This window comes from Centruroides sculpturatus, unplaced genomic scaffold (genome assembly GCF_000671375.1).
Source record: "Centruroides sculpturatus isolate CEXI.00-Female unplaced genomic scaffold, Cexi_2.0 scaffold50, whole genome shotgun sequence".
Taxonomy (NCBI): domain Eukaryota; kingdom Metazoa; phylum Arthropoda; class Arachnida; order Scorpiones; family Buthidae; genus Centruroides; species Centruroides sculpturatus.
Window position 1 is genome coordinate 819,687 of NW_019384891.1, and position 26,350 is coordinate 846,036.

General features: G+C 30.3%; 1 protein-coding gene across 9 annotated transcripts in view; it reads left to right on the forward strand.

Moving 5' to 3' along the window:
* Window positions 1-2,586: 2,586 nt before the first annotated feature.
* LOC111631238 (protein regulator of cytokinesis 1-like) overlaps window positions 2,587-26,350 on the forward strand; it is an 85,820-nt gene continuing 62,056 nt past the window's right edge. For 4 of the 9 annotated variants that reach the window (XM_023375442.1, XM_023375443.1, XM_023375449.1 and 1 more), the window contains exon 1: window positions 14,468-14,580. In XM_023375442.1, coding sequence (XP_023231210.1) covers window positions 14,552-14,580 — 29 coding nt within the window. In that variant the 5' untranslated portion in view covers window positions 14,468-14,551. Of the gene's footprint in view, window positions 2,769-14,460; window positions 14,687-17,244; window positions 17,547-26,350 lie in introns of those variants that run through there. The other 5 variants (XM_023375448.1, XM_023375447.1, XM_023375444.1 and 2 more) reach the window with 5 other exon arrangements.

Below are 26,350 nucleotides of genomic sequence, written 5' to 3' on the forward strand. Positions count from 1 at the left end.
TATTAATTGTAATTTAAAAAAAAAAACATTATTCCATTAACGAAATTAAATTTAATATTATTTTGTAGAGAAATTTGTGTTTTATTATATTACCAAAAAGTTGAAATATTATTGCTTAATAGCAATTTATTTTATAATATTAAGTAATAATATTGAATGATAAACAATAATTTATAATTTTAATAATAATAATAATATTAATTTAATAACAATGACTGCATTCTATAATATTAAGCAATAATATTTCAAATTTTCCGTAATAATATTGAAAAATCGAAGTATTATTTATTTATAGAAGCTGAGTGATTAATAAAGTAAAAAGTAGGCCTGTATGAAGTATACTGTAATTGTAAAATTCATGATGTAACTTTGGGATTTTTGTAACAATAGCCTACATTTTTTATATTATATGCTAATTTTAAAACTTTTTAAGTGTTTATTTATTTTAATAAATATGATCACATTTTGTTTGGGAATTTTACTACAATTTATTTTAACAGATTTTTTTTTTTACCTAATTATCTAAATATTTCTTTTCTGTTATGACTCATGACTTAGTAACAAATTGAAACTAATATTTACTATCGTATTTCAATTCGATGATATTACGAAATTCTAAAAGACGTCATAAGACACAAGAATATAGCATATATTTCTTGCAAAAAAATTAAAATGACATTCATTATTCAGTATTTCACTGTTATCATGAAATTAAATAAAAATAAAATTACTAATAATAAAAATAGTTTTTCAGAAGTTTTCAAAACAAACTAGTGTAACTGAATATTATACAGTATATTCAATTATTAAAATGAACTTACGTGCAATTAAATCGCCTGTAAGTGATCTTAAATTGATTTATATGTAATTTAATATCAAAATTTATAATTTGAATAAATTTTGAAATTTTGAAAAAAAAATTCATAAAAAAGAATTAATTTTTAAATAATTTTATATTAAAGCAACGTTCTATAAGCTGTATATTATATATAATAGATGTATCGTGTTTTTAAGGTCAAAGTACAATACGTACAGTACATACATACATACCATAAAGATCCTATTTATAAGATAAGGTTCAAAAGGAATTAGGTATACCTATTGTATTCACAGTGAATTATTATTTAAATAGTAATTTTTAATTTAACAGAAAATTTTTTACTTTTTCGTTAATTAAAAAAATAAATTATTGCAGATAATAAAATGTTTAAATTAGATTTCTTTAGCTTATAGTTTGTATGCTATAATTCTATTCTATAAATGTAAGTTCTATTATAGAAATCATTAGCTAAATTTTATTGATTTAAAAGTATTTGAAAATTTTAATATTTAAAATTTTTAAAATTATAAATAATGCAGAGATTATTTTTAAACATTTTGTTGTATCTGTAAGTATTAATATTTATATTAAAACAAATTATTTTAAAATGAGTTTATACTTTATTATTACTCTACACTAATAATGCAAAAAATGTAAATATTAAATTATTTTATTCAAAATTTTATCAATATAAACTCCCTACTTTTATGTTTACTTACTTATTTATTGTAAATAATTACAAATTATATACCTTTTAATATTATACTCAAACATCTCGCTATGATAAAAAAATATACGATTTATTCAATATAATGCGTGCTTATACCATTGTCATATTATTATTTTAAAAATAATTATGATTATATAATATAAAATAATTATTATATTCATAAATTAATAAATTTGGAGTATATTATTAACAGCAATATTCCAAAACAATATGAAAAATCCCAACGTTACACCACGAATTTTACCAATATATTTTATATTATTTTTATTTTATTAAATATATCATTTATTTAATATAAATAATATATTTAATTATTATATTATATTATAAAATGAATAAATTTTTATAAATTAAAAGTTACGTTTATTAGGCCTATATATATACACAAATATATATATATATTTTTTTAACGTAGCTTTTAACAGTATGCTCCAAATTTATGAGCAAGATAAGAATATATCAAGCCATAATTATTTAAAAAAAGAATCATATGACAATGATGTCAGCATGTATTATATTGAATAAATTGTGTATCTTTTATCATAGCTGTATATTTGAGTAAAATATTAAATGGTATATAATTTATAATTGTTTACAATAAATAAATAAGTAGACTTAAAAAAAGTGGACGTTTATATTAATGAAATTTTTAATTAAAATAATTTAAATTAATATTTAAAATGTTAAAACTCTAAACAGTTTTTTTATTTGCTTTGTACGAGTATTATTAGTATCGAGTAATAAAAGTGTAAGTTAATTTTAAAATTATTTTGATTTAATATAAATATTTTAAAATAATCTTTTCGTTATTTATGATCTCGAAAATTTCAAATACTAAAATATTCATATGCTTTTTAAACCAATAAAATTCAGCGAATGATTTTTAATTAATAATTATATGTCAGAGATTTTATATAGTTACTAATGATTACTACTTATTTTGTCGAAAATGTATGATTTAATGTTTATTGAAATTTCAGTTGCATTATTTTTATTACAAGTGTTTTTTTATATTTTCAATTCAGCTATAAAATGCGTGGGCATTTATTTATCTAAAGATATTTCTTGTTCGATTGTCAAATGAACTGCAACGATTATCATCTCTTCAATTACAGCGGAAGTGAAATGAACTTTTGTTTCCCGGACATGACGTAAGATAAAACTTGAAAGAAGGAATTTCGGATGAAATCATACATACTATCTTTTTTAAGATACCAGGTAAATTTTCCCTAAAAGGGCTGCCTTTTTTCCGATTATCATACTATTGTTTACAAAAGTTTGCTTTCGGATTTTATAATTACAATTTTTTTTTATTATTTTATGATAATACAAAACGCCCTTCAAAATGAAATCATTCGAATTTATCGAATTTTTTTTTAATTAATTACCATAATTCCTTAATTTTGGCCACCTCGAAGTGAAGAATGCCGTTATGCAATCTTCACTTCGATAATTATTATCCCTTATAACTCGTGATCTATATGGGAAAATTATCATGAATACAGGAAAAAATTCTGAATCAATTGAGATAGATACGATTAATTTATTTGATATCAAGTTTATACGATTTGTAAATTATACATGTTAATAAAAGCTTCTATTTCCGCTTATAGAACTTTGGAATAATAGAAGTTATATAATAAAATTTAGAAAATAATGTTATGCATTATCTTATGAAAATATTAATCACATTGTATATAATATTATAAAGAGAAATGTGACCATGATTTATGCAAAAATAATGTTCCTGGAGTGGGCACATAAACTATGATTCGCCTAAATTAAAGTTAGTTATCTCAAAGAAATATATTAAAATTCGTGGAAATTTATTCCATAAATGCATAAAATAGTCACTAACGTAATAATTTTTCGGCTTATTTAGGCAGCCAAGTTAATAGAATTTTTAAAACAATAACAATAAAATTAAATTAAATTTATAGTTAGATTTACATATGAGAAAGAAGTACTATTCTTAAAAGAATTTAAATAAAAATTACCTATATCGTGCAAAAAAAGAAAAAAATAAATGCACGGTTTACCTATAAACAATTCATTGTGGTCATTTAGTTTCCTAAATTAGCAATCAATTTGTGGTTTTTTAAATCTTAGATGAATATTGAGCATTTTATCTTAATTTTTAATTCTGTAATATTTATTTATTATTAATTGTATTATAAGTTCATTTATTTCGAAATTTCATAAAATAATATCACAAAAGTTCAGATTGATCGTATTAATTTTAACGTATAAAACTTAAGTAGCATTTTATATTGATGTTAATTGACGATTACTGTATATTTACTCAATATTACTTTTATTATTATTATAAAAATGATATGAAAAATTTGTCCATGTAAATTACAATATAAAGAATTCCTTGATAATATAAAAGAGATTTCATAGCATAATTCCAAGTTATATGTAAGTTTCTATTAAAATTTTAAAGGCGATTTATCTTTATTTCAGATGTGATCGAAGATTTTTTTCGGTTTAGTTACGAATCTTTTAATATTTTCAGAGTATAAAATTTTTTAATGAAACGGGGGAAAAGAACAAAGAAATATCCCAGTAGAAATTTTTGAACAAAAAGAAACATTTTAAATTGTGAATTATTTTAACTTAAAATATCTGATGGCAGGCTTATAAATTTTGGAACATGTGGTTAATTTTAATAATAAGGATTAGATACAGGAAAATTTAATCTAATAAGGCAGTGGTCGCGTCGACTTCCATGATTGATAAGATATTTTTAGGGATTGATTGAAAACGGTTCATTAATAATTATTAGGTCAATGGACTAAGTATGTGACTGTTCAGGATGTTGTAAATTTGCATACTGTAAATAGTTCTTTACATGAAAGCGATGTGTGGATTAATACTGGTTCACCAGATTTGTTATTAATTATTAATAACTGTATTAGCAGATAAAAGAAGAGTGAGTCGATAAAAGGTCGAGGAATCTTGAAGGGATTAACAATCAAAAAGCTTAGGTACTCTTGTATTAAAATATAAATTAGAAGGGCATTATTGGTGAGAAGAATTAAATTGTATTATTTTCGAATTAATTTTAAAAATATCTAAAAAATAAATAAATAAACATATACTGTATTGTCAATTTAATTTTCAAAAGTCATACAAAAATATAATAAAATTTTCAATGGATTCGTGAGAAAACTAAGTTCTTTTACAAGGCTTTCGAAAAATTTTACAAGAATTTCGAGAAATTAAATGAGTTTTCTGACCTTTATACTTCATACTTGCATCCAGTGTCACATGATACGTACAAACATCATTTATCAGACTTTTTTTTACGTTATGGAGATAGAAGTTATTGTAATTCTGTTCTGTAATCGGTAAAAATAAATAGTATCGTAAATGGGTTGGGCCGAATCTGTATCTTCGGATTGCATCATTATTTATTATTTTGTATAAGAGTCATTCTAAGCCAGTTCAAGCAGTTGTCGGACTTTGACGATTTTCACAAAGTGAGTTCGGTTTGCATGCACATGAAGTCTCTCTAAAACATTTTGCAAAATTGTCATTTTTTGATGATTTTATACTAGTTTCCAAATTTTGAACTTTTTGGAAAAGCTGTTTACTTGAACGCTTGTATTTCGGAAAGTAGGTGTTATACGAAGATATGGTGTTTTGCATTTTGTAGGTAAAGAGACGAGGAACAATAGTTTATACTTAATTTTTTAATTCGAACATTTTTGTACTAAATATTCGAATGTTCAAAATTGAATAGCTCAAAACATCCCTCTTCGATTTCGCCCGTTTTCACATAGTTTTTCACATAATATTCTTTTTCTATTGAATGGCAAAGTTTGGTGGAGGTAATTTTTTATTTAAAGGAGAAAAGTCAAGTCAAAGTTTTGGTGTACTACATGTACGAAGCATATGGCTTACTTCAAGTCGGTTTACGGCCAGTAGCAGTGTGCTGGGACTGACGTCGGATGTTTAAGTCGGATGTATGACAAAGTACCCCTTTCAAATTCACTATTTCACTCTGTCCTGTGCTGGGTTGCCGTATTTACCTCAGGTTACGCAACTTGGGTAGTGTAACACGACACTTTTTTGAACACCATATAGCAAGGACCAAGCAATAGACTAGGTGACAAATTAAAGAGATGTTGCTACTTAAGCAAGTCTCCGGTTCATTTCTGATATTCAGATAAAAACTAGATCGCCACTAGTTATCATTCAAAAAAAAAAATAATAATAATAATAATAAAATAAAATAAAGGAATAACCTCTTGTTAGATATATGATGAGTCAGTGAAACAGGTGTAAAGGGCACTTGTAGATTTAAGGAGGCACCTATTATTAAGGAAATCAGGAGTAGGCCTATACGACGAAGCTGTGCCAATGTCTGTGGTACATATGGAAGATTTATGAATGGAGGATTTTAACATGATTTCTTTCCACTTACGAGTTAGTTCATTACAGGAATCAATCGATCCCTTTTGGCTTCTCATCAATGATTTCATTTTCGCAGTTTCTTACCTTGGCACACAGACAGCATCTTGCCTTACAGCAGTTATAGAAAAGAAAACTGATAAAAATGTTAGCGATCAGTTCTGCACATTTTATGCAGCATTTTCGGTAGCTGATTTACCTGATAACTCTCTAAGCGACGGGTTTTGATCTTACTTGTTAGACATCCCTAAACTCCTTCTGAGCTTAAAATTTCTGCGGAAATCTTCAGAATCCGACATCGTGAGGACCAATTCCTGCTTGAACTGATATGGAAATAACCCATAAATAATTTTTATAAACATAATTTATACATAAACCTACATTAAATAATTTTACCAGTTCTTTATCATATTATGCTCCGTTTGTTTTGATTCTGATATAATATTTATTAATAAACCCAAAAATCTTACATATATTGAGAAAATTTGTCCAAATTTTATATGAATAAACTTTTAAAATATAAAATTAAACTTATATTTATTTGAAAAAAATATTTTCAAGTTTAAAAATTCTCTAAACAATTGTTTTGTACAATGATAAAGTTATTCCCTATTGTCTTTTTAACCTAAAAATAATATTCGCAAATGATTTGTTTATATTTCTTTATGGGCTTTTTGTCAGAATTGATCGGTTGGCTTTGCTCAGAAGCACTCAACCTTTTGAATAATAATATATAAAAGTGGTTATAATATAGAATTTGTAGAAAAGAATCTTTAAATAAATATAAATTATATTTTCTTTTTATTTTATACAAAACAGACATGATTAAAATCAGAAAAATAAAAAGCTAGTTTATCAAATTATTTTAAAGTATTTTCTGATTTAAAAATAATTTGTATGGCTTAAATAGTATTGAAAAAATTTTCAATACTATTAAAACCATTTATCGATATTATCACTGATAAATGGCTTTTTCCATATTTTTTTTGTATAAACACTTGAAATTTTAACTCTTGAGACTTATAAGAGTAAAATCAAATAAGATATAAAATTTATATCCTATGAGTCTTTATATAGCCGATATATAGTACAAATTTCTTTATAAATGATATATAACTTTTTAAATTATGCCCCACCTTAACAAATAATTTTTTCCAACCTAAAATAAATTTTTTTCTTAAGTAAAGCATAATGTTACTTGATAATTTCATTCATCCGTGACTAATTTTTAAATCACATTTGTTTTAGTTAAACTAGTAGATATCGTTTTAAATTAAATTATTGCTAAATTAACTGAAAAGGCTTTAATTCTGTTGTATTTTTAAAAGTATCTATATATATTTTGATCCATTTTGTAAATTTTATTAAAATATTTAAGCCTTCATATGTTCTAGTTTTGTCTTTGTGTCACATGTTATAAATATTTAACACAATCGATTAGTATTTAAGAAAGTAGACTGCTAGATATATTAAACCGAGATCATATTAGAAACGAAGAAAGTTTACACAGGATAAATTTGTCAAGTTTTCAATACAGTCATTGAATTACGATTACGTCTTACAAGACACATCTTAAGAATGAAGGATTGCTGATCCTGTACCTAAAATTGCGAATAAATAGATACCATATATGGAAAGAGGAAAACCAAACGGAGGATGTATTTATAAAAGACCTGAGACTTTTCCGTTGTGATTAAAATAGGATAACAGACCTTACAGTAACATAAAACAGATTAAGTAGCTCTTACTTAAACTATGTCCGCGGATCAGCGCTGTTCCACGAATATTTTATTTTTGAGCCACGACAAGAGTTCATTTAAAATTTCATAATTTTATATATTGCTTCAATAAAACAACATAAAAATATATCATTTTATTACTTTCGTTTTGCTTTATTATTTAAGCACTTAGTACCGTAGTGGACTGGCGATCGAAAACGGCTTACAAACCATTTCAATCTAATTCAATCTAAAAATAAAAATTAAAAAATGCTTTTGAACTTGGTTCTCTCCATTTTATAATTGTTTGTATTTAATTTCACGAAAATACTGGTCTGCGAGGAATTTAAATGAAAGAAAACTGGTCCACGATCACAGAAAGTTTGAGGAACACTTCTGTACAACACATCTAGAACTATACATTCAGTTGCACAGAAGAGACTAAGTCGTAAGATATGTTCTTTATTTAATTATAAATGCAGTATATATATTTAAATTATAGTTAGAAAATATTTCTTTTCGAAATATTAAAAATTTAAACTTAACAGAATCTTCAAAACTGAATAAAATTTATTACAGGAAGGGTGGATAAAAATTGAGATAAAATTATCACAATGTAAAATTTAGTTTTAAAATATAGCCTAAATAAATAAATAAATTGAAGGTGAATTCGAAGTAGCGTGTCTCCTAGAACTCTTAGAAATCGCATACATATATATATTTTTAATTTACTTAAACTATTATTAATATTAAATATATTATATTTGATTTGAAAACAACATATAATAAATTGTTTAATATATCGTTTAAATAATAGTTAAAGAGGTAAAAATTGTGTTAAAATAGAAAATATAAAAACTTTGCGTTATTCGCGAACGTCCTAGATCCACTGAAGCTTGTTACAATGCCTGAATACTCAATACACCCATGTTTCAGTTTGTTGATCTTGAATAGCCAAAACTTTTATATACAATATTTCAATACAATCGTTAACCTTAAATCCTGTTTTAAAGAAAGGATTGTTGGAAAAGTTAAGAAACCTTTCCAACCGAAAATGATGGAAGGTCGGATAATGAGACGCTAAAGCAGCTCCATGAGACTCAGATTCGATTTTGGATCAGCAACTTCAGAAAGTTTTTTTATGGATGTCGGTCCGGATAGGGCACATTCTTTACCGCTTGCCAGTTTATTGTGAGCTTGCCGAACTCGTGGAAAATGTTTATTATCATCCACAAAACGGAAAAATAAACGAAAACAGAAAATAAATATAAATATTTAATATACTGAAGATGCTTTGGTCCCATTCTCTCACTTACTCATTGACATGAAATTATTTTAATTAAATTAGATGTATAATAATCCTTCGAATACAATGTTAAATGATCTATGTCGTAAGTATTCAAATACAGATAACATTTTTAGAGAGATAATTCTGTTGAAATTGATTTTAAGTTAAATGTAACTCTAAGAAATTCTTATAAATCGTATTCATAAATTTTATCAATATAAAAAAGATTACCTTTTAAACAAATGGTTGCCATGTGATAGCGTGCCATTAATTTGTAGCATGATTTCCATTTGTTTTCAATTGGTACTTAAAAATAATATGAAAATAATTGTTAAAAGAATTTTGTACTTTTAAACTCTGTACACATGTACTGTATTTTCACACTATCACACTTCACCACATTCCAATTAGTTTGGATTAATTTCATCTATAGTTAATAAAATATATTTTTCGTTGTTGTATTGATCTGATAATTTTTTTCAAATTTGGATCATTCTTTTAGATCAACCCAGAGGACCATTATTATTTTTACTAGCTTTTGCAACGGAAGGTCTATTGTTAAATTAAAGTATCGATTCTATTCAAATTAAAGGAAATTTTTCCGAATGGTCGAGATGTTTTTCTTGATGTTCGAGATATCCTGATGATAAAGAGATATTATGTCTCTTTATATTTATATTATAAATAACATAAATTTAAATGTAATTAATGCCCCTTATGTACAAGTTACCATGCAAAATTTTGTTTCTCAATCATTACCCTATTTTGAGATATTAAAGAATTAGACGCCAACACACACACACATAATTTCATAACATTTAAAAGTTTATTTTAATATTTCACAGAATTTAGGCTATTTGAATATGACGATATTTGACGACAGAATATGCCTGAATACAACGTACAGTTATATTTTAAATGTTACATTTTCGCTAAAGATTTGATAAAAGAACAGTAAAAAATTGGAAACAATTTAAGTTGCAAGTAAGAATTTAGAAAAAAGAAATTCAATATACAGTAGAGCGTCGATTTTCCTAATCAATTGAGGACTGGGGTTGTTTGTATAATTAATATTTCGGATAACCGATTTATGTACGAAAAAATTGTTTAACGTATCTGATGTTGAAATTTTTCTCTGTTGCATGTCGCTTCGCGTTGAATTTTCGTCGATGTTAAGCCTAACAAACACTATTGTATCGTTAAAAATTATTTTTTTATTTTGTACAAACAAAATAAATATATTGAAAAATATAAAAACAATAAAAAATTATACTTCAGAATTTAGTATCAAAAACGTAAAATATTTGAGTAGCCCAAGACATAGTCAAAGATTGAAGCGCCATAGCACTGGCGAAAATTTAAATTTGCCGACTGGAATTCTTTCGGATGATTGACGTTTCGGATGATTGACTTTCGGAAAATCGACGCTCTACTGTATTCTCAAAACTTTGAGGTTTGAGTGTTAATGTTACTAAATTTTGGTGGTTATAGGTCGAGGGAGTGGAAGATAGATGGGTATCTTATTTCGAGCAGGGTCGGATTTAATTAATGAAGATTTTACTCGTTATTAGCATTTACAGTTTTTAAAAATAAAACTCATCTATATCCTTAAAATTAAGTTTATCGCCAGTTTATAATAATAACACAAAAGCTATTTTAAAACAGAATCTCATAATAGATGGAGCCACAAGCATTTTTATGTCTTACACATGGAGTAAGTATACATGGAGTGGACAGTTCCTATACCCCGCATTTCTTTAGGCAGCGCTCTAGAAGCGCTTTACAGCGAACACACTGAAACTGGTTTCTAATTGGCAACACTGCTGTCATTTCGCTAAACTCTCGCTGCGTAAAGAAACGCGGGGATACTCTCTATGCTTTAAAACTTGTCCACCGCACCAGAACGACCCTAGGGGCTGGGGTGACAACTTTAATCTGCGATGCATTGATTGGTTGGTCTGTACACCCCAACTACTAAGACCACTAACAGCAGTTGAACTGTAGTGTTCACGTTAGAAATATTCTTAGATACCAGTGGCGTGCCGTGACATTTAACGATAGGGAAGCTGTGTTTCTGTAAGAAGCCGACTTCCAGGGGTTATCAATTAATTGCGCGTTAGTGATGGTCTAGGGCAGTGGTTCCCAACCTTTTTTCATTAGCGTACCCCGTGACATGTCATATTTCTAGATTGTACCCCTTGACATGTCATATCTCTAGATTGTACCCCTCATTTAAGAAATTTAGTGAGTAACCGTATTGTTAATTTTACATATTGTAACTTTAAATTAAAGAAAAAAAACCTAAAAGAAAAATGTATAATGAAGTTGTGATTGTTGCAAGGAACATATTTTACCTAATAATTTTTTAATACTATTAGTTTGTGATACATAATATATTATTTTTTCTGCCATAATAACTAACTTTTTTCTGTACCCCTAAACAACCTATCGCGTACCCCTAGGGGTACGTGTACCACAGGTTGGGAATCGCTGGTCTAGGGCAGGGATGGCGAACCTTTTTGAGACCGCGTGCCATGTAGTAAGCATACTTAGCTACAAAGATGTTTGTGCGTGCCAAAGTTTTAGACTTCAAATAACGATATTTAAGTAAACTAAACGAATGTGATTTAATTCAAATAAATGTAAAAAAGCTGATTGAAAAAGAAGAATCGGGTGATAAACCGAAAGAGTGATTTAAAAAGCCAGATGATAAATCGAAATCATATGATTCGTTACGTGACACTTTAGGCACGCGTGCCATAGGTTTGCCACCCCTGGTCTAGGGTCCATTTGTATTCGTTTGTTCGATAAGCCAGTAAAAACCGTAGACTTCTCTAAATGTATTTTTACAGTAATATCACAATTACATTCCGAATCGCTAGCCAGGATATAAGGACTAAAATTAAAAATAAAATTATAAAAACTTACTGGTAAAATAAAATGTGTAGTGGATATACATACCTGGTACAAAATATTGTGGTGGTACACCAGTATATTTTTGTTGTTTTTATTTTATATATGTAGATATAAGAATATTCTATTCCCCTTTCTCTTTGTTCTGTTTCTATACTTTCTGGAACTTTCGTCTGAATGTGGGTGGTCAGTGACCCAATTTCGGGACAAAGGAGTGAAGATAGCCCAGAGGGCAAGTGGGGGACGATAAAGGACACTTTTGGCTTTGGACCGAAGGAGGAAAGACCGTCGGAGAGAGCGGTCTCGAGTTCGGTGTTGCTTCGGCCGGAAGGGTTACGAAGAACACAAAAGATAGAATTAGCTTTGGAAGAGAAAAAGAACATTGGTAAAGCCGAGACTAAAGGACGAACTTTGGGTCCTCGCATGTGCTCCGTCCCCATAGAAGAAAAGAATCCCAAGACGAAATCATCTAGTGGCCACCACCGCAGTCAACCATTCGGGTACCCGTTCCTTACTAGAAATTTCCATTCTTGTTCTCCCATTCTATTCTAATTCTTGTTCTTCCTTTCCTCTTCTAGTTATAAGTAGTTTTAAGTTAGTAATTAAGTGTCTCCTTTGTTACGCGAAAGAAAAGTTTAGCTCCACTGTGAATCAACAATCGGTGTTGTTTGTTCCCTTTTGTTTAATTAAAGTGAGGAACAAGGAGGTCGGAATCAACGAACCTTTCCTGTATATATGTTCATACAGTAAAATAAAGCACGTCTTATTGTTTTATATTCCTGTCTCTTTGTGAGAATTCATTCATCACCTCGTGCTCACCACAATATTCTTCAATTGTATGAATATACTTTTAAAGAAAATTATAAATACAGCTTTTGTAAAGAAACGTACATAAAAATATCAAAATATTCTTTATTTTTTAAATCTTAAAACAATCCACTTAGTCAAATAGCTCCCTACGAGTGGCTAATGGATGGAATCAGAGTAGGTGTGCGGTGCGTGCATGCACGCAGGCTGCCAAATCTCAAGAGTGCCGATACCGGTCAATGTCAAATGCCTCTTTTGTCGCATCACTAGTGTATCTCAAAGGACGCGACAGGATTGTTGTAAATTTTAAACGTTTCTCGCCATAGCTGTAAAAATCCAAATATGTAAAACTTAATCGATTGTCCGTCGTTTGTTTTCTAATTCCTTTTAGGACCAGGTGTCTACGGAAATTTCCAAAATTTACAACTTTTCGGTCACTCTCATTGAACTTAAAAAATTTATGTCTATTACATCCAACATTACGAAGAAATCAGTCCCCACTCTACTCTTCTAGAGATTGGTTCAGTTAAGTAAAATTCTGGGTCTTTCAGCAGGATTTTCTTTATGTTCCCAATTCCCTATTCTCTTAATTATTTAACTACTTCTTAAGTAGAAATAAGTCGAAACCGGTTACTTTGTACTCGAATATTTGTAGTCTTGGAAAGAAGTGGAAAGACAAATTTTTATGACAACGGATACATAAATCGTAAATTTAAGGAAAATAAATTCTAGAGCTTTTTCCATACCTTGTGCATCTCATTCATTAAATTTAGTTGTAAATGATACTGCCAAAGTAACAGTTAATTTTTAAACATTGTACAAGAATTGTATACTTTTTTCTGCATCTCCTTATAGATGGGGCATACCAAATAGTAGTATCACTAGTTTAACATTGAAATCTATAAGTAATCCAAGATGAGAGAGCGAAATAAAAGCAGAATAAATATGTCAAATATTTTAATGGAATTTTTTAAAACTCATGTCAAGTATACAGAACTATCATAAAAACATACCAGTAAACTCCTATCTGTTTGGTTAAGTTATAAATCTACTAGTGATTCACATAATGGGGCGAGGGCGGCCAAATATCTAGCACGCAGGCGGCTAACAGCCCAGAACAGGTCCTGGATAGAATCATTGGAAAGCGTTATACGATATTTCGGTGTGTAGCTTCCATCAGCTAAACCGCGTGAGGTTGGTGTTCTGTAAAGCGCATGTGCGAATGCGTATCTAGCTACTTGGAAGCTGTCCCGTATTCGACAATACAGCGTTTCCATTCCACCACTGATATTCGAATATACAATAGCAATCTTATCGTTTTTTTCACATGTAGTATAGAAATTTGTAATAAGATACATAATACGGTTATAATAAAATATTAATTTTAATTAATTCAAAGTACGTTCAAATATGAAAATAATCGCACAATATGTATATATATTTTAGAAAATACAAGACAAGCGGCGCTTCCACCGCTTCCAAGGACGGCATGCCACTGTTAGTTACATTTTAATCAATTTTTTAAAATATTTTTTTTACAGACGTGGAGAAAACACGAAAAACTCCCCGTGGCCAACCCGTCCGGGAGAGGCGCGAACCCACGATCGAATTCTCAGTGTGTAGAGACGTATTTATTTTGATAACCGTTCTCAGTAATTAAACACAAATACCGTATAGTAGTTTCATATTAATTATAAAAAAATTATTTCGAAATAGTGTTATTAAAATNTACCAGACTAAGTGGAGAATTCAAGTAAAGCATTGTCATTGGAATAAATTCAAACGTGAATCTTCAACCAATCAGCAAGACGCTTACAGGTTGGTAAAAATTTCGAATGTTGGAATAGTAACTGGAAATGTCTAAAGTCGAATTTACGGAAGAAAGGTAAATTTAACTGTGTCTGTAAAGTTTTATAACCAGATTATTTTCGTGTCTTGTCATTTAATAAAATAATCCAAGAAGGTTACAATTAAAAGTAAGTTTAATTAAAGTAAGTTCAAAACGAGAAACGAATTATATTAAAATTCGATAAAGTTATTAACGGAATTAATTGTATTTTATTACCGAATTTTCTCTTTTGTTAATGTTTTAAAACTAAATCTTTAATTTTTTAAAGTTTTTTTTGTTTGAAATTTTTTAACTATCAGAACTTTTTATCATATAAGCGTTAAATTAAATACGTATGTCACTAAATTGACGAGCGCTTTCGACGATACACACTTTCGTCTTCTTCAGGTCATTAGAAGATATAAGATTTTTTTTTTCTTTTTTTTTGGAATACAAAATTTAAAACATTCCAATCTTAATTTGGAATAACAGCAACGGTAGAATATAAGAAGATATTTAAATAAAAACACGCGCGTTTTTTACTGCGCATGCGTTAGACGTTTCTATATTGTGGATTTAGTTACGATGTTTTATATAACTGTACAAACTGATCCACAAAGGGGGCAAATCCAGTGTGGGGGTGTTGCAGGGCTTTAATACGTTGGTGATGAGGGCTTCCCAGATATATACAAGATTTTGGTTGCAATGTTTTAGTATGACCACATCATTTCACAGAGGGGTATGCTTGCGTTGTAGCACCATTCTGGCGAGTTCTGTGTCATTCCTGCCTTCCCTGATGGAATATTGATGTTCTAAAATATGGCTAGCTAACATTTTCATTGTCGCACCAATATAATGGGTGTGACCGCCTAAATCATTCTCTAATGGGACGGAATAAACCCCCGATTTTTCAATGGTGGATAAAGGATTCCTGTCGTTGGACAGCAACCTCCTAAGATTCGGCCGCGGAGAAATCGGCAGAAACAAATCATGTCGCCTAAAAATACGACAAATACGGAGGGTGACACGGCCAGAAAATGGTATTGCGGGCAGGACTATTGTGGACTCCTTTGGACGGTGTAGCGTGGTGGCGGGAAAGAGTGATGTTTTTACCTTATTTAGGATGTAATTAAATTTGGCTTTGCTGTAGCCCGCTTCATTTATCGCTTGGCAGATAATACTAAGTTCGGTGTCAACAGCCGCCTGGTTGGATAAGAGGAAGGCCCTTCTTATTAAAGGTGAAATTGCCGCATTGACGTAATGTTGCGGTTGATATGCCATAGCTGGGATTAGAGGAGATACACCATTGAATTTGTGGAATACGGAGTATGTAGTAGTATTTTGGGATTTATTAATTTTTAGGTCCAAGAACGCAATTTCATTTTCCTTTTCTTTTTGATTTGAAAAAAAAAAGGATCTTATATCTTCTAATGACCTGAAGAAGACGAAAGTGTGTATCGTCGAAAGCGTGCGTCTATCAGAATATATTTAACATTGTTAATTTTAAAAAATCCTACTATAACTGAAAAAATATTATATATGATTATACATGGCATTAGAACAGAATGTTCCAAAAGAATATAAATTAAGGTAATTTATAAGTATTTCAGTTATAATATAGATGAGAGCATTAGTCAAATATATATTTCTAATGATTTTTTTTTAAATATTGACAATCTTCAACAAAATTCTGTTAATACTTTTTGATTTTTCTGCTGTTTTATCACTTAAATAAATATCTTGCTTATCAGTTATGAATTTTTGGTATCTCAACAAATACGAGGCTAATAACCAAAAATGATAAAAATATTTAAATAATACAAATAAACCTTTATAATTAAACCAGCAAATATATTTTTAATATACTTTGACAAGCGCTTTCTATCCCAATTGAGTCAAAACATTCTATACAAAATTTTCAAATGCTTAAAAAGCAATTTTAAAATTTTAAATTTGAACAAGTATTAAAATCACATCTGTGTGTTAATATTAACACTAAAAATAAAAATTAACAATAACATTAAAATAAAATACAAATTAACATAAAAATTTAGTGTATGTGTTTGTAACAAATCCTAACGGAAGTAATTGATTTCTATTTGTTATTAATGTTGTCGGGATCGTCAAGAAAAGGTCCTCCAGGCATGCAAGATGTTTGCCGCCTCCTTAAAATTGGTGCATTCCCCCTTTAGCTTGACTGTACAAATTTCTAGAGCAGGGATGGTCCAACCCACGACCCACATAGCATTTTTGTGTGGCCCACTGCACCATAAATTTTTTAGGTACCTTTTCATTTATTTTGGTAAAGAATGTTGTAAAAATTATTCTCGTTTCACTGAATACACTTTGATGTCCTGATGTCCTAATTGGTGCTAGAAAACTGTACTACCCCACACGCATAACATACTGTTGTGAAAAATTATTTTTATGCATGAAAAACATGAAAACTGCTGAAAGAAATAGGTTGAGTGATTCCCATTTAACTAATATTTTTAGAATTAAGACTAGTATCATAAAAGCAGATATTGACAATATTATAAAAGGAAGGCAATGTCAAAACTCTCAATTGAATTTATTTTTATTTTGTGTGAGTATAATTTTTGTTTTTAATGTCAATAATACAGTATTTTATGTAATTATATATATTTGTTATTAAAATTTGATATTCACATTTTGAGCTTTTCAAAGCATGTATTTATATAAAGTACTTTTATGGCCCACTGAATATATGTAAATTTCTAATTTTGCCCATTAAGAAAAAAGGTTGGACAACCCTGTTCTAGCCTCCAAAATTTTGATCTGCTCAGTGTGAAAGGTGCATTTAATGAGGCTGGTCTGTTGTAGTTTAGCTTCCACACCAGTTTCAGTAGCATATATTGCTAGGTTATTGGTTTAATTATAAAGGTTTATTGGTGTTATTTACTATATAACCAGCTGTGAGAAGATTTAAAATATTTAAGTGCCAGATACTGATAAGATACCAGACTAAGTGGAGAATTCAAGTAAAGCATTGTCATTGGAAAGTGAGTTAATTTCCTGTAAGAAGTGTATAAATAAATAAATTAATAAAAATTTTAAAAACTATTAATTGATATTTTAATATGATTAATATGCATCCAGAAATACAATGAAATTTGGCACTGTAATATATTAATTAATCCAAAAGAATAGTATAGTAGAATCCCAATTATCTGAGGTGATGTGGACCAATGCTGTCTCATATAATCAAAAACTCAGATAAAACAGACTGCCATGACCATTACAAATATAAAAAATTTATATATCATTTTTAAGCACCTTTTTATATAAGAGAATTTAATCATATGCAATTCTTACATTATGTCTATCATGAACCTTCATTTCAACCATCTTATCACAATGTTCAGTAGATAAAATGCACACATCATGTACTGTCTTTCCATTATAAAGACAACATGGCATCTTTTCTTTTGACCACTTACCTCATTTTTCAGTTTACATGCAAAAGCAACCTTTAGGAGACTTTGTTGGTTTCATCTCACAGTACCAGTTGTAATTACCAATAAACCAGTAAAAATTTCATTAAATTAAACAAATGTTGGACAAATGTTCCATTACTTCAAAACCTGAAGATGATCATTAGTGTATTATTTGTTACTGTTTATTAGAACCAAAGCAACTAGAATAATTGGGGACTGGAGTGTCCATTGTCTTTGACTCCTGTTTAAACTTCTAGATTGAGTACATTTGCTACTTCACAAAGTTGGATCACTTTGATGTATGGTACGTGTGGAAGCAAACTTTACTATGAAATGGACAGATAATTTCCTCTACTGTCAGTTCCTTTCCAGGAAAATAGAAAGTCTGAAACTTGGTCAGCAGGTTTTCCACTATTACATGAACCTTGGGGAGAGGATCAAAGTCTTTGTTTCCTATTTGTACTGTGCTTTCATTGTCAGCAACATATAAGAATGTCAAGATAGAAAAAATCAGTCTTGTCACATTCCTATATAGGCCTAGTTGATAAAAGAAGACTGACAGAACACACTTGTACTCCAATAATCTTGAAGTTTTAGTTTAGGTGAGATTTGGTTAGTTGAGATTAGTTTTGGTTGCATAAAATACAATGCCAAAAAAATGTCTTCAGATCATCAGTGGTCAATTTTCAAGTTGCATGATTGGAATTGGAATGTTACTGGAGGTTACCTGCTTTTTGTTTTTCAGCCTCTGTTGCTGCTGCTACCTGTTCGTTTCTGAACATTAGTGTTCAAAACAGCATCAAGAAACATCTTGAGAATCTTTACAGAGGTAATCTCTGGAATGACAATGTCATTCCAGAGAATTCCATGAACACCTATGAAAGATGGTAGTTATAGATTTATATCCAGGCCTCGGCTTTCATCTCCAGAAAGGCATTGCCATTTCCTTTATGGTGGTTGCTCATCTTCACTATTGCCTCCATCTTTAGTGTAGGATTGTTTGGCTATCATGTCATTGTTGGATTCATCAAAATCCGAAATAATTGGTAAAGGATTGTCTACCAATGAGCTTCCAGATTCTTATGCTAGCTCTTTTAGTGCAATTGTGTTGCTATCACCTGATGATTCATAGAGCGATGCAATTGTTGCCCTGTGTGCATACACACTGTGCAAAATGGAAAGTAATTTACAATGAATTATGGCAACTTTTTAAATGATAGCAAAACTTTCAACTTAATTAAATTAAATACATAAAAGTTTTATATTTTTTAATGTTTTTCATTGATTACTTGCTTTTTGCACCTTTTTGAAATTTCCACACCATGTAATGCTAAGGATATTGGGTAAAAATATGATGTCATGTACACTTGGAATTATGGATGCTGCATGATGATTGACTACAACAGAATCACCACGTGAAAATATACATTGTTCCAAGTGCTCAGTGATTTTAACTGGAAGGCAATTTACTGTGCATGAGTAGTGATGGTGATTGAATTGCCTCAAAATCATGTTAAGTGGAGAGCCAGTATTAGAAATATATTTTTAATATACTTTGACAAGCGCTTTCTATCCCAATTGGGTCAAAACATTCTATACAAAATTTTCAAATGCTTAAAAAGCAATTTTAAAATTTTAAATTTGAACAAGTATTAAAATCACATCTGTGTGTTAATATTAACACTAAAAATAAAAATTAACAATAACATTAAAATAAAATACAAATTAACATAAANCCTCAAAATCATGTTAAGTGGAGAGCCAGTATTAGGGGGAAAAATTGTGTGACGAAGAGTTTTCCTTGGCATTCTTGCATTCATTTTTGATAGTGATCATTATGCAATTTCGATTATGTACAGTAAATAATACTTCTATTCATATTGTTATCAAATTACTATATATACTAATATACAAAACTCCCTTCAACATCAAAGACAGATGACATGAATAGTTGCTGCCCTGCCATCTAATGACGTGGAATAGCATAATGGTTTTTAACTTCTCGACATATTAACATTAAACTCAATATATTAATCTATAATGTAGGTAACAATTAATTGATTAATCTAATGTCAAACATAGGAACTTTTTATCCACTAATTAATTTCTTAAAGTGGCCTGGAAAAGGTGCCAAATGAATGCTGTTACTCATATTTTATTTTCCAAGACCATTGACACTTTTCAATGTTGTTTGTCTGTTTGATTGCCTACAGTACACTCTGTAGAAATTTTTGTAACAGACCACTCCTGTATAATTTTTTATGCAATATTAAAAATTTGAAAATAATTTTTTATTTAATACAGTAATACAACAAAATAAACATGATTCTCATTCATTATTCATCTGTGTAATGGTTTTTTGGTGTTTTTGTTTTGTTTCCATGTTTCTTTGTTTTGTAACAATTCATTTGCAGTTTTCATCTTGCCATTAATAAGTGCACGCATATTTTGTTGCAAACATCAGTGCACATTGCCGCAAACTTCTACATGCTTTGGAACACATACGTGTTGTAGTAGCTTTGCCCTGACATTTTGTTTATCCTGTATAATGATATCATTAGATTTTGTTGCAAAAACATCACAAAAGTGGTACTCAAAATTTTTTGCTGACTCAGATAGGCATTTTGTAATATTGTGGCATTTTGATAGTGCTTCATTTTCAGGAGAATATCTCCAGGATCACCCAAAGTTTCTTGGGATTGCAAATGCTCTCTGCATCATGCACGAGATACTATAGAGTTTCTGTAATGGAATCCTGGCTGTTTTTTAACCTGGGAAATATCCCAAAAAATCCTGAAAATTTATTAAAAGTTCACTTTTCTTATTTTGTGTTAAGGTTGAAGAAATTTTGCAAATAGAAAGTATAATTAATTCATAAACTGTCAGAATACATTTGTATTTATTCATTTTAAGCCTGCTTATTAGTTTTTTAAAGTTTTGCTTGTTATGGCCTGTCAGATTGTTAATAATCAATATATATTTGTGGCAGGACAAAATTTTACTAAGAATTTGCAACCTGTAAAGAATGTAAAAAACAGATAGTGTAAAGGTTGGTCAACAAGCAGTCTTTATCAGACACCTGCATAACATGCTTAATACAGTAGCCCCTCGTTATATCTGTAGGCACCAACGTGGACGATGGTCGATTGGCACTACAATCCTTTGTTTAGTCGTAAGTAGCGGAGCTCTTGTCGAACACACCTGAACTGTGTCGTGGCAGGTCGAATAAGCGCGGTCGTCTGACGAAACGCTCACGTCATCGACGGGAGGCCCTCTGGTGGCGACTGTAGGTGCTAGCGCCTCATATCACACTTGTCTGGAGACAAAGAAAAGGAGTGATATATCTGGCAGTATGATAAAACTGAGTACTAAAAATTCTGGGCTTTTACTAAACAGATTATACATGCTATGGAATCTCTATCCTCTATTCTTTCGTCAGCAAGTGTATACATGGAATCTTCACAAAAATGCCTACCTTACCAATTAAAAATATACAAACATGTGATAAAATTGTCAAAATTACATAGCTGGAGAAGATTCTGCTCAAAACTTTTGAATAACCCTTGGGGTTTCACTGAAATGTGCACCAATAAACTTCGTCAAACAAAAATTTTAACTTCTAATACCAATGATGACAATGTCCCCACCAACTTCTTGCAGACCTTGAATAACTAATTAAACTTTTTCCCCCAATGACATACAAGATCTTGACACTGACTGGCAAAGGCAAGTCTGTATGGATGCTAATGCCCCTTGCAACACTAATAATATGCATCCTTTCACCAATGAGGAAATCAATGATGCTTTTAAAAATTTGAGAAGAAAGGCCCCAGGACCAAATGGCATTACAAATGAAATTGCCATGCAGATCTGGAACATGATCTCAAAAACTTAGTGACATGTACAATGCTTGCCTGTACCATGGACTCTTTCCTGAGGCCTGGAAGGTAGCGAAGAAAAACTGGTGCCTCTCTACTGGTGCCATGAGTGTTTACATATCTGTGGTTATCTATGCTTGTGGCATCTGGGGGTGGGCCACAAGTAAAGTCCATATAAAACGAAAGTTGATCTCATCTCAGTGAAGAACTTTCATACTCATAACCACATAACCAAAGCTTTCTGCACAGCTTCAAACCAAAGCTTACAGGTCTTTGCTAGAAAACCTCCTGTGTATTTAATTATCACACTCAATGAAAAGCTTCATTTAGCAATGTGGGGAAACGACATTAATCTGAATAATGGCACTTTTGAGCAGGACAAACTGGAGAAAACCTGCCCTTTTTACTCTATGCCCTATCCTGGCAGTTCCAACAAAATGAGCCACACTAACTAATCTTGCTGAAATTAAGATATTTACTGATGGTTCAAAAATTGATGATTGTCAGATGCAGCTTTGTCGTTTACGTTGACATGTAGGAAATACATCACAAATATTACTGTCTAGGAAATTCCTGCTTTGTTTTTCAAGCAGAATTAATGGCTATCAAGATGGCCTTTACTTGGACTTTTGCTAATTACACCTCCTCCACAATACATATCTATACTGACTGTCTTTCTGCACATAATACAGTAGAGCCTCGAAAACTCGGCACTCCGGATAAGTCGGCCATACCCTGGCAGGGCAAAAAAATCCTTAGTTAATTAATTTTCATTATAGACAGCTTTATGCCTCATAAAGTATTTTTCTGGGGTCTGTCTTATCAGGTAAATTACTGTACACTGTGTGTTCATTAATTTTCATTTTCATGTAGTAATGGCTCTGCCTTTATAAAGTATGTACTTTTCCTTTGTTTAAGGATATTTGGGCAGTTTATTTTCTGTTGTATTCTCAAGCAAACAATACATACAAGTACAGTACAATATTTTCTGAGGACTCCATACTCGTACTTATTTTTTTAACGCCATTCCCGATAACCCAGCATTTTCACAAACCCGGCCACCCTTCAGTCCATATTAGGCTGAGTTTTCGAGGCTCTACTGTATAATTAAAAGTTCTAGCTTACCTCCACTTGCCCGAGGAATTATGCAGTTAATTAATAATTCTGATAATACCATCACTATTGCCTGGACTAGGGCTCACCAAGGAACTGTCGATAATGAGTGGACTGACCATCTGGTGAAAATGGCCACCAGTGACAACTCTGCACCAATAGTCTACAATAAGATTAGCAAACAAACTTTGAGACGTCTCCTTTGGAAGGAAGCAATACACACTTGGCAAGACACTTTGAACTGTAATAACAATAGTATAACTTTTAAATATATCTCTGATATCAATCATTTTTCAGCTTTAAATGGTTTTCTTCTAGCTACCACACCACCCAGATTTTTACTAACCATAGTAAATTCACTAGTTATCTTTTCAGATTTACTAATAGAAACTCAAACCTTTGTCCTGTCTGCCAAGTAGAGGACAGCATCACCCATTATATTTTTGAGTGTGTGACATTAGAAAAAGAATGTATAGAATTAAAACTTCTAATTGAAGATTTGAACATATCCTGGCCATGCAACTTTAGTGACATATTCATGACCAAAGAGACTTACCTAGCCTTCACAAGGCTGGCCAGAAGACTTGAACTTTCACTACTTTCTGCAAATAACTGATCCAGTGTCTACCTCTTGAGGCATGATATATGACTGCTCAAGCTTGCAACATGACACTGCATCTTCACACAGAATTTATTGTCATGTTCCTTTTTTTTTCTTGTTTATAGTAATTATATCATTCTAGTTAAATTTGTATGTTTTCTCTCATATTTACTTTTATTTATTTACAATGTTATGTATTCAGGAACTCCTGTAAACTTACTGTGTCTGCTTTAACTTGGTAATGCCATAAGCAGGGCCAAGTATGTACAGTACAATTGTATCTGAATGAATGAATGAATCAGCAAGTATTTCTGATATAAAATAAGCTTAGTTTTTCAATACTGAATTTTATTCATGGTTGTCATATTGACATTTACATAAACATTGATACCATGAAAACCCATTTAACATTATTGTTTCTTTAACAATGACATTTAAAGACAAATACTGTCAACATAAAAACAAAATATCAGTTGCAGTTTTATTATAAAGTACTATATTTCATAATAAAGCATTTATTAAAAATTCATATAATGTATATTTTTCAATAAAAATTATAAATGCAGTAAATTTGCACAAATACAGTAATTGAAAATTTAAAAAATAAATATTGAACATATAATAAAACATTGAAACTTCTAAAATTTTTATACTGTAGTAATTTTATTTTGCTTTTTAGAAAATTTTTAATGTAATTTTATAAGTTTCAGTTCAGAAATAAAGAAATTCTTCTTGTATATTATACAGTGAATTTGAAATTTCACACCTTTATGTGAATTGACAGTATTGGATCAATTCACATAAAGGTGTGAAATTTCAAATTCACAGAAACTAAATAATGCAAGGCCAAAGCAAAATTTTTGTTGTATGTGCAATAACATAGTCCATTTGCCTTTGTTTCTTCCTCACTCGTCATTTTGGAAAGCTTCCAACTGCCTTCGCAGAAATTTATGATGATTGTGCTGAACAAAATCATCTGCATTATACAGTAGAGCAGGGGTGTCCAACCTTTTTGTTTCTCTGGGCCGCATTGGAAGAAGTCAAGGAGTTTTGGGCCACAAGTATATATAATATATACTTGTGGCCCAAAGTACTTGTATATTGAACCACAAGTATATATAATATATACTTGTGGTTCAATATACAAGTATATTTAAAAATTAACATGTCTAGATTATAATAATAAGTATTAAAACTTTATCACGAAATAGGATATTTTAAAAAATTACTTCTACAGTCACTTTCAATTTTTACTTAGAAATAGATAAATTCATTTATTTGATAAAACGCAAGTATTTGCTTTATTTGAGTCTCTGATTAATGAAAAGTGACGAAACACCATTTTAAAGCGCATTTTTATTCGACTAATATATTTATAAATGAAATGTAGCCCCAAAAGTAGCCAAAGCGCTAAATGATATTTTTTTACGTTAAACTAAAAAAGTAGCCACATTTGGCGCAATGTAGCCAAATCTTGCAACGCTAAAAGGAATACTAAATAAAGTTTTGACTCAAAGGATTATAGAGCCAAATTCGGAAAAAGAACAGAAAGGACAAAAGATAAAGAAGTGAGAAAGGTTGGAAAATTAAGACTCAATATTTACCTAACAGAAGAACTATTTAACCTTTCTGACAACTTTTTAGCTTTTGTCCTTTCTCTCCTTTCACCAAATTTGGGTCTATAATCCTTTGAGTCACAACTCCAGCTTTATTTAGTAATCCTTCCTCATTCACACATCTCCAAGTACATGAAAATATTTCATTTCCACTCAAAACTAAAATATGAATAAAGGTTTATGGCTTTGTGAAACTTCTTTTCTGAGTTTATGCCGTTGAAATAAATAAATAATAAAAAATTAAAACATTTGTCTGTTTTGTTTACACCTTTATTGGGCCGCATTGGAACTTGCCTTGGGCCGCATGCGGCCCGCGGGCCGCGGGTTGGACACCCCTGCAGTAGAGCAATGATTATCCTAATATCGATCAACCGAAACATCAATCAACCGAAAGTGTTCCAGTTGGCAAATTTAAATTTCTGCTAGTGCTGTGGTACTGCAATATTTGGCTGTCTTGGGCTACTCCAATATTATTTTTGTTGGTGTGCGTGTTTTAGCTGGCAGCACTGGTGCGACCATGAGAGGGTACTTAAGGACATGCCAGGATTTGAATGAATTTCAACAATGGGATAGGTTAATACAGTAGAGAGTCGTTTATCCGAATCAATTGGGGACTGGGGTTGTTCGGATAACTTATTTTTCAGATAACCAATTATGTACGAAAAAATATATTAATTTATCCCGTGTTGAAATTTTTCTCCATTGCATGTCGCTTCGCATTGAATTTTCGTCGATGTTAAGTCTAATGAAGACTATTGTATCATTAAAAATTATTTTTTTATTTTGTACAAACAAAATAAATATATTGAAAAATATAAAAACAATAAAAAATTATACTTCAGAAGTTAATTTAGTATCAAAAATGTAAAATATTTGAGTAGCCCAAGACATAGCCAAAGATTACAGCGCCACAGCACTGGCAAAAATTTAAATTTGTCGACTGGAATTCCTTCGGATAACCAACGTTTCGGATAAACGACGCTCTACTGTATATTTTTTCGTACATAATCGGTTATCAGAAAAATCTATTATCCAAACAACCCCAGTCCTGAATTATTTCGGATAATTGATGCTCTACTGTATTTGCCTGTTTTATTTGACCTTTGCAGCTTTGTGAGTCGCTTTCAATTTGGCTATTTGTTGTTTTTGGGCAGAGAATTT